Source organism: Tetranychus urticae, chromosome 1 (assembly GCF_039701765.1).
Source record: "Tetranychus urticae isolate SD_2017Ah chromosome 1, NJAU_TeUrti_SD_1.0, whole genome shotgun sequence".
NCBI lineage: Eukaryota > Metazoa > Arthropoda > Arachnida > Trombidiformes > Tetranychidae > Tetranychus > Tetranychus urticae.
The window spans coordinates 13,951,824-13,964,956 of NC_142958.1; the positions used below are offsets into that span (position 1 = coordinate 13,951,824).

At 31.0% G+C, this 13,133-nt stretch overlaps 1 protein-coding gene and 2 long non-coding RNA genes across 4 annotated transcripts; 1 reads left to right on the forward strand and 2 right to left on the reverse strand.

Moving 5' to 3' along the window:
- Window positions 1-4,138: 4,138 nt before the first annotated feature.
- On the reverse strand, window positions 4,139-5,998 carry LOC149094624 (uncharacterized). Its single transcript, XR_016197981.1, has 2 exons — window positions 5,467-5,998; window positions 4,139-5,260 (listed from the first exon to the last, which is right to left on the reverse strand). It is a non-coding gene; the product is annotated as an uncharacterized LOC149094624 (long non-coding RNA).
- A 1,138-nt stretch (window positions 5,999-7,136) lies between these two features.
- Window positions 7,137-10,356, reverse strand: LOC107370206 (uncharacterized). Of its 2 annotated transcripts, none has more exons than XR_001570564.3 (4): window positions 9,021-10,356; window positions 8,817-8,946; window positions 7,958-8,669; window positions 7,137-7,891 (listed from the first exon to the last, which is right to left on the reverse strand). It is a non-coding gene; the product is annotated as an uncharacterized LOC107370206 (long non-coding RNA). The 2 variants fall into 2 exon arrangements; XR_001570563.3 differs by having other exon boundaries at window positions 8,167-8,669; window positions 9,021-10,355.
- A 296-nt stretch (window positions 10,357-10,652) lies between these two features.
- LOC107370205 (protein FAM43A) lies at window positions 10,653-12,290 on the forward strand. Its single transcript, XM_015938194.3, has 2 exons — window positions 10,653-10,904; window positions 11,031-12,290. Exon 2 carries the CDS (start codon window positions 11,198-11,200, stop codon window positions 12,065-12,067), a length of 870 nt encoding a protein of 289 aa, XP_015793680.1. The 5' UTR covers window positions 10,653-10,904; window positions 11,031-11,197; the 3' UTR covers window positions 12,068-12,290.
- The last annotated feature ends 843 nt before the right edge of the window (window positions 12,291-13,133 follow it).

The window sequence follows — 13,133 nt, forward strand, 5'->3', positions numbered from 1 at the left end:
GTCTTTGTTAAATTAGTCTTTTTTCATTATTAAATTTCCGGAGTTGTTGTGATCAAGGTTAATTATTTCAATCATTGAACAGTAATAATCAATTGACATTAAATCTCTATGAAGTTAACTAGAGCCAGGGGAAAAAAGGTTCTCAAGTTGAAACAAAAAGGAATCTAAACTGTATTTAAACAATTAAGTAGGTAAGTTAAATGAGGTTTGTTTATAAATAGAAATGTGATTAAATAGTGTAATCGATGTTAGTGTTTTTAGATCATTGTCAATCATTTAGATTACCCCGTTGGAGTCAAGCTTTGGACTTGAAGTAACAAAACGCAAACTATAAGTACGACGTTATACATCGTACTTATAGCTTTATCAGTGTTTATAGTTTTATTGTGTATAATAACAGTTTTTTCACAGTAGCTAAATGGAATTGCGATCAATTAATTGCTAGTCAAGATTATTTTTTCCAACCAATTACTTCTCCACTATTTTATAACAATTTGAGGACTGACAAGACAATCTGCCAATCAAGACAGCCTTTATCTTACTACTGGACTGGCGGCTGTACCAGGCTTGATCCAAAAACAGCTTATCATACCAGTTGAGTGCTTTTTATTCAAGAAATTGCTGTATCGACTGTGAAAATTAAGTTACTTTCCTCGACCTCTTCCTCCTTGCTCATACTGGCAAGTTGCGAGTCTCTTTGAGGCTATGGCTTGAGATTGAGGCGTATCTGCTTCTTAAGTGATTTACATGTGTCTTGAGGTGCTAGGGGTCATTTGAGCAAAAACCAGGAAATCAAAAACGATTAAGCGAAGTGTAAAGCAGCAAAAGTGATTTGAGCAAATAAAGTGGATTAATAAACATACTTTGTTTAAATATGCTCACAAGTCAAAGTCTAGAAATGTTTAGTTGAAGGTTCATTTCATTTTTTGAATTTCGCTCTCGATTCAATTCATCCATTGTAAATTTTTACAAAATGAGATTAATGAAATCAAAATTTGGGTATTTTAAGAATCACTCAAATGCATAAAATTTGCTTGAAATTGGTTTTTGTTTTCATGAGTTTGCTCAAATAATCCTGGATCGTCTTGGGCTCTATCAATCTTCACATTTCTCATACGGTTTAAATATATTCTTCCCATAACTCAGATTTTCTCTATGGACCACACTTAAATGGTAATGTCCGTTGGTACCAATCTATGATTAGTATGAATGATCTATGAATCAGTATCTGCCTGGAAATGGATTGAAAGAAACACTCCATTTCTAATTTTCAATCAAATGATTTTAGTTTTCACTTTATCCATACATTGAATAATAAGCAAAGTCACACAGAAATAACGAAGGATTCATAATTTTTTTTATTGAAAGTTACTTAACACACTTACAAGGGATATAATGTTATAAAAATAGCTGAGAGCTCAAAGAGCAGCTCTGGTTCAAGTCAGGAAACTTGAAATTATTGTGAACAACGGAAATTGAGCTTTGAGCAGCTATTTTTATCGAAAATATTTTTCTGTGCATCGACATCGATATAACTCATCCGAAGTTTTTGACTCTACTTTTTATAATTCAAGAATACGTTCACAAACATTTTGCCCATTTTGCCCGCGTTAAATAAACTTTGAAAGACTAAAGAAATCCAGACTAATGGAAATTTTTTAGTTGTTCAGTCTTTATGTCCTCAAATCTATCAGGTCACAACTCTCAACTAATTTTGAGAGTTGAGAGTGAGTGAGTGATCCTTTGTTATTGTATTTTTCCCTCCAGCCTCTATTTTGGTGAATTTCTCAGGAAACCGAATTCCGAGAAAGCTCAATCTATTTATGTTGTTTTAGTCAAATCATGTCTTAAAATTTCTGTTACAACTCTTAGAGTCACAATTTTAGCGCTAAAATTCTTTGCATTAGCCTTTTGTATCGTATAAATATATAAATGCATGTCTATGCTAAATATTCAATCAACATGAAAACTATTAGATTATCATTAGATGTAAACTAGAACTCAAGTTAACCGAAAAAGCTTGAATTTCAACTAATAGAGGGAGTTAGCAGTTACATACTTTTTATGCTGTTTTCAATCAAATTAAATTTGACTATAATTAACTCTTTGATTATTTCTCTTAATCAACACGAATAACACACAACCTCTTCAAGACCTGGACATTAGCTGGACAAAAAGGAAACTCACACCAATACGGAATCGAATGTAGCTAAATTTTGAATTTAAATTTTCCACCAGCTTGATGAAATAACACACTCATTAAAGACATCTCATCACTTTATATTATATAATAATATTTACTTTCCCTAATAATTTAATTTTTCCCAAATTATTTCTCATTTTTCACCTTTTCCTTTTGCAATTTAATTCAATTTAATTTAAGTTCCAATAATTCTAATAATTCAAGCATAAATGTTAAATTTCATTTCAACAACATTTAAAACGCAAGTAACAGCGAGAAATCCCAAACAAAATGAAAATATGTATAAAAAGCCTAAATATAAACCTAGTTGAGGCTATTTTCAGCCTCAACGTTAAAAATGTTTAAAAATTGTAAACAAATAGCCAATTAAGCTTAATTTCATCAGATGATCAGCAGTTCAATGTAAACTTTTACTCATTTCAAACATCAAATGAAAATACATGTTAGCATAACACAAGAGCAATAGCTATTAACCACGAACCATTGGTAACCTTCACATTCAAGTTTAATTGCTTATTGATCGGAAGTTGGTGAAGATGTTATAAACAAACAATAACAATTTAATAACGAGCTATCACCAATAACAAATTAACAACAGTTGTTCCGGAAAAGCAAATGTGACTTGAAAATATAAGTCACCATCAAATGACATACAATGTTTGACACTTATCATGATTAAGTTAAACTCATCAACCTGTTAAATCAGCAAAATGATTACAAACCTTTAACCATTAAACGATTAAGCTGATTGAGTAAAATGATTTAAATGAAAATTTACATTAAAAATGTTCAATTTCAAGGTTCAACAATTGAATAGGGAACAACTTGAAATGTCAAGAAATGAATGTCATTAGGAAATCACTAGACATGGTTATCAAGCGAAATGAAGACAAATTGAAAATTGATTCAAACAATTAGCTTATGAAGCACAAAAATGAGCAAAAAATTAAACACTCATTTCGATTAACTTTCCCAAGCCAAATTAAATCATAAAGTTGATTTGACAATAAACAAGTTTCATTAATCTAAATATAACTGTTAATAAGTGAAAGGCAAAAACGCAAATATTGAAGATGTTGTATGTTGGCGATGATAAAGATTACCTTTCAAGATGTTTATAAATTAAGCAACAATTTATCTCTCTATTATAACTTGATTAACATGGCGGAACATGAGAATCGCTTTCACTCTCAACAACGGGACAGTTCAATCATCAGGATCAGGTCAGAACGGTAAATATAAAGGACAATATTTAACGGCAAACAAATCGTGTCTTCCTCCTCTTCATCAACAAAACCCGAAACTTATCTATCATCAGGATCCATTAAAAGCAACCAATCGACCAAATTTAGCCGCAAGGCTTCAACAGCACAACAAACCAAACAAAAAGCTCAAATTGGTTCCTAAATAATGAGCCAAAAGTCTGTCTCAATGTTTTACCCAAAAAAAGCGATACAAAAATGCAATAAAATGGTTATAAACGGATTTGTCTTTGAATCAAGTGATTCAAGTGATTGAGAGCAACAATCAAACCCGCAACCAAATGTATTCAATCACTTTGGTCATCAGCAAGAATCAGTTTTCTTCCTTTTCCTGTGAAGTTTCAATAATTAATACATCAGATGAACCCTTAAGCCATTGAAAGCTCATGTGATCATTATGATAACATGTTTAATCGTCTGTTCAATGTCAATTGAAATTTGTATCATTTCAGTTTGATGGTGACAAATGTTAATTACTGGCCTTTAATCACATCAACCTTTCAAATTGCACTTCATCTTGTGATCAATGGTAATCACCATTTGATTGTCATACTGGACTCTCAAGCTAAAATCACTCTTTATTGGGTTAACAGTTCATTTCAAAGTCATATTTTTCCATGTTTTTCATTATATTTTTGATGAGCAATTAATTAACTTGTTTAAAAACATAAACTTAAAGTTAGTTAATTGATTTAACTTTATTATAAATAATGCATAAAGCTTATAATCATCAACATTAACATTACAAATTTGGCTTTCAAATGAATACCCAAAAATGTAATCTGGTAAAGATGAGGTGAAATAGGTTTTGATTGTGAATACAATTTACATGTTTACAGTTGATTAATGAATAATTAGAGTTACATACTTTTGCGCTAAACGTGTAATAAATTGTATAATAAATGAACAAGTTGATTGCTTTAAATTGCGGCAATTGTTTCAATCATTGATAGCCTCACATCATAGACATCAGTCATCATCTTGAGATGTAATTTGCAAACTCGTAAAAAATGCCTTTAATAACAATCTTGAAAAATTGGCAAAGTTAACCAAAATTGCTATTGTTAACCCATTCCAATCTGGTAATCACTTTGATAATCTGGTTTTTGCTTTACTACAATTTAATTTTTTTCATTGAGAATCTTGAAATTTGTTTTCAATGATGAACATGAATCCATTGCATGGACTGTTGTTTGTTTCAAAAAATACCATCATTTGCAACATTCATTTACCTTTGCTGTTGGGTTGCTGCTTTAGCGCTTGTTATTTGTTTATCATGAAGCTACTCGAGAGTACACCATCAATTAATTAACCTGGGAAATTATGATGAATTGATTGTTAACTTGACTACAGATTGAAGGGTTATAACAATTAAAGGTTTGCCTTGGAAACTCTCCTAATCATGATCAACTGCATTTGGAAAGCCTGTAAGTTGTCAGTCAATGATTTGCGTCAATAACCAATATCACTCAAATAAACATCTTAAACCATTTATCTTGCCTTTAACTTTATCAAAATTAACCAAGATAAACGTATCTTAATGATGGTTAAATTTTCCAGCGATTTTTTGTTTCACTTTAAATTGTAGTTATGCAAAATTACGTATTAATACGCAATTACAGATTGATCTGCAAGAGAAGAGGGAAAAGGTTAACTTCCCAAGTCTGCAAAAACTGATTAGATTTTGTGAGAAACTCATTGAGATTAAACTGTTTGACTACAGATGAATCCAGATTGCTCAGTTGTTGAGATTAAAACACCAAAATATATTTGACAAACGGACTTGGATTTGAACCTAAAATTGGAAAAAATTGAAATATTCACTGATTAGTAAAATTTAAATATGTTTGACTTAATTATTGAAAGGCTTGGGGTAGCTATTGATATCTTACGATTGGAAGTTTATCATGAAAAATCTCTGCCACTATTATATAATTGATTTCAATTGTGTTTAAATCAATTAATATCAAGTGTCTACAATTGAGTATTAATTATATTTACCTTTAATCAACAAATTTACTCTGCAATGGCAAAATACCATTGTCTTGTTGAACAATAAGACTCTCAGCTGTTGAATCACCAAAGTAGCTTTACATCTTTTTCTGGTTATTATTTTTGGTTGACACTCTGGTTAAAAGTATATTTATCTAATTAAAGGTGACAATTGCAACAATTTATAAACACAGCCGTACAACAACATTATATAACTAATTTCAATCAAACAATTGTAAATGTGTTTACCTAAAAATGCCGGTTAATACCAATGTATCGGTTGTAATATCTTGTATCCAGATAAAATCGATATTGGTTCGGATATTTTTGGATTATCCCAAAAATAATAGTTTTTCATTAATGATTGGACAAATCAGAATTGAAAACATTTAATTTATAATAGAAATAAATTTTAATGTTAGTTAATCAGTGATCATAAATAACCCGAGGTAGCAATTTAGATGGCAACCTGATCCGAATGAAGATGCTCAAGTTAACCTAACCGATACAATCAACTCGTTGATCCGGAAGAAATGAAGAACTGCAAGAAAAAAAAACTGTATTAATACACATTATTAATTGAATTGAACAATTTAGCCATAATCAGATAAAGATAATTTATTAAATTATGTTAAACCTTTTGGCAAAAGCTGCTTTTTCATGAGAGTATACAAAGTAGAAAGGAAAAATAAAAAGTAAACAAAATGAAACAGTTATGAAGGAGAATGCAATTGAATAGTGATTTAATCAACTAATCTAAGTGAAATTGGTGTTCAACAATTGATATGATTAACATGTTAAACACTTTGTACTGTAATGTTGAACAGAACAGAAAATTAACTTTTGATCAAAACTCATTGCTGATCACAATCATGTCAAGATATTCGCGAATAGGAGAAACATAAAAATACATCATTTTATTATTGATTTTCCAGGGTAAAGTGAGAAAATCAAGATTACAATTGGAATGATTGATTGTAAGTGAATTTTGTCATAAATTAAGACAATCCCGGGCAAAATTAGTGAGATAAAACAGTTAACAACATCTTTGATTGGTTATTATTGAACAACAACAGCAAAAATCAATGGTTATGACGATTGTAATTAAATTTTATTGCTAATTATTTACGATCCAATGTGATGTTATTTTGATCTAAATGTAATCAAAGGGAACAAAATAGTTTCCAGATTGTCAATTGGATTGTTGACTGACAAATCACATCAACATATGCTAATTAAGGTTTAATTTGAAAGCTTTTTCTCCTCGCATTACAACAATTTAAACAACGTTTCATCTTGACTTGACGTTTTGGGTTACATTTTTTGATTTCATTCAATTGATTGATTTTGATTAAGATTAATTGGTATTAAAGGGAAACATTTGATTGCAAGAAAAATGTTCAACAGTCATCGATGGTTAGATTTAAGCTTGCAATTTTGTTGTTGATTAAAGTGAAAGTCAAAAAACAATTAATAACTGTTACATTGATTAAAGGCTATTGTTGCTTTGCATTTCCTTGTTCATTGGTTAGATTATTTGTTGTTAAACAGTGTTTTAGACAATTTAGTGTTGATCAGTTGATAAATAGAGTCTAAAATTGCACCCAAAATAATATGATTGACAAAAAATGGGTTAAAATGATAGACTTCAATAGATGAATGACAATAATTTGAACGACAGTTTTTTATATTCTCAATTTTATTAACTGGACGCAATAAGGTTGACAATAATAGTCCATGATTGAACAACAATAATGCAATCATAGACTGTTAATGATGAAAAATGATTCAATTTAATGAAATGGAGAGACATTTTTATGCTTCTTTTGTGCTGTTAGGTGATGATAATCATAATGACAAACAAAAGTGTTTCAAGTGAAATCAAAGAGGAATAAAACAAATTGGTGTAAAAAAAGGTATCATGATCATCATTGAACAAAAGGTCTTCTCCATGTCAAAGGAAACTTCCAATAGATCAGACTGAATACCAATTCTTTTGATTCTTGAACCCGCAGAAGGCAATGATGACTGGTATGATAACGGTTATGATGCCTTTTTGTTTGTTGGGTTTGCATTAAATTTGGTGAAGGCATCTTTACCTGACTTGGTTGAATCAAGGAAGAAAGTGTTTAGCCAAATTAAACAAATAAACAAAACAGGTAAACACAAATAAAAACAGCAAACAAATAGATTGAATAACAAAGGTAAAGTACGGCACAGATAATTCATATCTTCATCAGATTCAATATGATTCCTCTATTATTTGTTGCTATTGCTGTTTTAGTTACTAGTAGAGCAAAAGATCATTGAACTGAAGGTTAGTTGAATCAAGTCCAATCATATGTTGGCATAAATTTGGTTTTTTTTATCTGATATTGAATTTTCCGGCAATAATAATGGTAATATTCACCATTTCCTCTGCTTTTAACCTCGTCTAGAAAGAGAGAAAAGAAAAAAAAGGAATTAGAATAATTGTTGGTGATAAAGTTGAATGGCTGACCATTGTGATTTTAATGATTCTGGTGATACAATTAATGTAACACTTGAAAGACTCGCGTTTAACCGGTAATGATGTTAACAGTAAATGTAAAAGTATGCCTAAAAGGATCAGTAGGTTGGTGTTTGACGGTTTATACAAATATTAATGTTAATTAAAATTTAAAAATGCTGATTTGAGAATCATTGCTGGTAGATAGTGATTTGAGATACCTTTTTTTTACATAATTGGCAGGTTTCGTCAAGTCGAGGTGGAAAGGTTGACGGTTATGATTGTCATTATCATTGTCGTCGTCCTTCTTGTTGCTGTTAGTGATGATGGTAGTTATGTGCTCAATGAACCAAATTGTATTATTTTAAGTTGACTTCGATAACCAATTGTGTGAAGATGATGTAAAAGGGCTTGAGACATAACAGGAAAGTTGTATATTTGAAGAGAGAAAATAAGATGACTGATGAACGCAACGTGACACTGTCAGTTGAAAGATGATCAAAGGCTGGTGATTCAATTAATATCTGAGCGATGATAAAAATCACATTAATCGAGATCAACAGACCCAATGGATGAACAATGGTAAGAATCATGGATTGCGCATAGAGGAGACATGATTCTTAATTTATTTCAATCAACCAAAAGGTTTCATCTATCGCCAACAGTTGCTAGAGTCATCCTTATTACCATCATCCTGATCATGTTAATGTGCGTGTAGGAAGAACTAGATTTTGTAAATGGAAAGAAAGAGAAAAAAATAAGGGAATTAGTGTGCTGACAATGAAAGAGATTGAAAGGAAAATGAATTTGGAATTTGAGAAAAAAAAGCAAGAAAAAGAATCTGAATTAAGGTGTTGAAAAAAGTGTTTACAATTTATCATCATCCTGGCTTGTCTTAAGATCTCCAGGGTTGTACAGCCTTGGTTATCTGAATGGCGTTCAGTCTGTATAGTCAAGACCAAAAACATCATCAACTACATTGTAATCAAACAAAGGTTAAGCTGAATGAGGTAAGAAGAGAAGAGGAAAGGGTTAGCATAAACAGGTAATTTGAATAGTAACTTGTTATACATACCACTGGGTTGTCATTTAAACGGTCCAAGTGAGGCCCAATTTGAATCCGGGTTTAACCTCGAACTGATGAAACAAGAATCCTCATTATCACCACCAATAGAATCAATAAGATAGTGATTACAGTTAACCATGAAAAAATAGTCCTCAAATTTAATTAATACAAAGTCTTTTTTTTAAAAAAGTAAACAAATTAGCATTAAACAAAAGATGGCGAGCTTATCAAAATGCGCTCTTTTCTTATCATCACATGATTGGCTATGGAAAACACAAAGGCAAGCAGAAACGTGAAACAATGGAAGTGGTTAATTCAAAAATATTGTTGACAAAGCAATTGAATTAAAATTAATGAGAATCAAGTATAAAGTAACTATTATCAAATCACTAAACTATTTCCAAACACTATCATGATTACGTTGTTAATTTGAATAAACAACCACATTAAGGGGAAAGTCTAAAGGGTAAACAATGGAAATTAACCGTTGACTGCAATCTTTCCCTTTTCAAAGTAAACTCTCTGTTCCAAATGATTCTTAAGTGCATGATGCGTTGAATTAAGAACTGCTTGGCTAAGAATTAAGAATGGCTTAGAAACACTTTTTGAACCAGTTTATTGATTTATCAGGTTTTAAAATATACCAAGGCCTGAGATTTGAAAGATATACAGAAAACATCATCCAATAAACGTTTAAAACTGAGCTATTCCAGACTAACATCAAGTTTACTTTGCCATTTTGTTTAAATTTTGCAGATTCAACTTAAGGAAAAGTATAATATCAAATTGCCTTTACATGGTTTTTATTAAATTTATTAATAACATCTAGTTTTAACCAATGCAAATACGACTAAAGGTAGGAAATAAATGCTTGTTAGGAGCACGCAGCATGAATTAAATGAATTCAGCAGACAATAATGAACAGCCATAATCAATGCATAATACATGAAGTGAAACAATTTTTCATATTTCTGTAATATTAAACAAGTTGATTATTGAATAGAGTCTTGGCAAGTTTGAGCAATTGAAAATTATCCTTCCAAGCAAGAGACAAGATGAAACAAAAGACGAACAAGTTAAGCAATGATAATATATTATCAGCGACAAATTGTCAATCAATCAAACAAATGATACTTAAACCCAGATTCACACTATCACAGATTAAGCCTTGGAATTGCAAAGATCAACAGAGAAATACATATTGCATATTGCAAAATTTGGAATGGATAAGTTGAAAAGGCACCAAAGTCGATGATAAACAATGGATTTACACATGAAATGGAAATAATAAACAATTAAAAGTTGTCAACATTGAAAGGCAATCGACTAAAACAAACCGACTAAAGTAATTAGTTGATTTGAATTGCGTTAGATGGCTCTTTCAAGTTTAAAGTAAAGTAAAATAACCGCTTAAGTACAAGGTGGTTAAAAATTTCTCGCCAGGTAGGAGGAGATGACGATGCGTAGAAGAGTAAGTTAATTTAGTAATTGATAACAATTGTTAATATTGTGTTAAAAAACGGACTCTCATCCATCTGGGTTACCTGCGCCATTTTATTTCCCCCTCAGCACAAACTTTTTTATTCACCCTGTAGTAGTGCTTCATACTTGTTTCATCTTGTTTCAAACCAACAAACTTGTATACATCAACACATCAACACACACACACACACTTGGTGCTCTTCTTTTGTTGACTCCTTTCTGGTTAAATAGTATCTTCTTTTCATCATCATCCTTTTTAAGTCTTCCTCTCACGGATAAGGTTTATTTTCCTTCCATTGGACTTTTTTTCCTCTCTATGTTCTGACTTTAATAGTGAAGACTACTCTCTATTTACAATAGAGGTTTTTAAAGTAAATTACAACGATGAGCCATTGGACTAATTTGATTTAGGTAAGTTTATAAATATTTATCAAAACGATTGGAAAACAATTTCATGTCAATCAAATTTTTATGCTGTGTACTAAAAACGATTCTTTTTTTCCTTTTTTTTCTTCTACTGGTTCACTGTTTCTTTAGGAATACTTAAAGAGGAAATCGTTTTGACGGATCTTTCAAATACATGTTTTACTGTGGATGTTGTCATCAGCTATTCAACTCTACCTTTCACGTATATTTTTGTGCCCATTTTCCGGAATAAAAATCATCTTTACTCTTTAAATTTAATTTAACATGTTAACCTGTTTATGTGGCTCCGAAAGAAGGTAAAAACGGCGACGACTAAGAAGGAGAAAGTGGTGGTGGAGGAGGAGGAGGAAAAACGTAGAAGCTCTTTGTGCTCAAAATTAAAGAAAATGGTTTTAAAGTCAAGTGAAAAAAGTTTCGGACTTAATACGGTTCAATTTAAATTTTGGTCTACTCGGAAAAGTCTAACCATAACCGATTATGATCCTGTCTACAAAGTTGTCTACCTTGGAAATGTTTTAACTTTGTTGGCTAAAGGTGATGGTGCCATAGACAAAGCTTTGCCAACTTTGTGGAAAAATTATTGTTCCAATGTTAAACATGACATCTACATGAAGTTAACCATATGTGCGTCAGGATTAAAAGCCATCACAAGGGAACACGGATTAACTGAATATTGGTCTAACAGAATAACATATGCTGCCACTCATCCTGATCACCCGAAAATTTTTTGTTGGATCTATCGTCATGTTGGACGTAAAATGAAACAAGAATTAAGATGCCATGCCGTTCTTTGTAGCAAAGAAAGTAAAGCCAAGGAGATGGCCGAATTTTTGAACAAAAGATTAATCACTGCTCTACAAGAATTTAGAAGAGAGAAAAAGTACAGACAAAACTTTCGATTGTCACTCGCCTCCTCGTGCCAAGAGATTCCTTTAATTCCATTAAGGAAGCAGCTTTTAATTAAAGGTTTAGCCAACTTCAGGCAGCCATTGGAAAGATCAAAATCAGCTCCAAAATTAACATCGATTGAAGAAATTTTAGAAGAATCAGAGGAAGAAGATGACGTTGAAGACGACGAGACAGAAGAAGAAACTGAAGAGGATACTGCATCCGATACAACCATAAACATTCTCAGAATGATATTTTAATTTTTAAAAATATTAATAATAATTATTTTCACAATTACCAGTCTCATCTGTTGAATACATCCATCAATCAAACGATGATCAAACTTGATAAAGGATAAACAAATTACCTCGAAAACAACAAAAAAGCAAAAATTAATCCTCACCAAAATCTTTAGATTTGTTTTGTGGCATCCGTGAAATCGCCTTAATTCATTATCAAATTAAAAGATGATATAAACACTAACAATTGGTTATTCTGATTGTGATATACTGTAAAGAAAAACAAAATTCAATAGAATGTAAGTTTCTTCAAGGTTAACATGATATCTCAATCATAATCATGCGGATGGTTATGAGGGTTAACCTAATAATAATACTTTTCTTCCTATTATGTTATTATATTTTTTTGTATATTAATGCACACACAACCATATCAATTTAATCTTTTGATAAACGATTTGAAAATTTAGGAAAACTATTTGTCACAGTTAAATGATATTTCGGTATTGTTAAAGAAATCAGGATTAACTTGATTTTTCAAATTAACTGTAATGTTTAACCTTAACCTCAACAATATGACTATTATTAAGGATAAATACGATGGTGACAATTAATCAAAAGTTTTTCCCATCAATTATGATACAATGATAGTGAAACTGTAATTTCTAATCAATGGATCAACTAACAATGCACTTTGCTGGTTACATTAAAAGATGTTCCAATAATGATTAAACAATGATTAATGTAAATTGAAAGGTTTAGAAGATCAATAATCACTCTTAATCAACTGGTAACATTTTGTATGACCGTGAATTAGTCGCAAGCTTGAAGGCAATAAAAGCATCTGCCAAGGAAATTGAAGCATCGCTGGTTGAACCAAATAATTTATGGGCTAAAGTGATCAGTATGCTGACAATGTAATACACTTCATCTTACCTTTCATAATTTTGCTCATTACATTATTAATCATGGTTTTGTTCATATTCAGTTGGCCAAGATTCGTGCAAGAACATTGTAAAGACAATTAAATCGATAGATTGATTGACCTTTAACGCAAAATACTGTTAACCACAACTGATGGCTCTTT

Excerpts from the sequence above, each read along its gene's own strand:
- LOC107370205 (XM_015938194.3), top strand. The coding sequence starts at position 11,198 with ATGTGGCTCCGAAAGAAGGTAAAAACGGCGACGACTAAGAAGGAGAAA.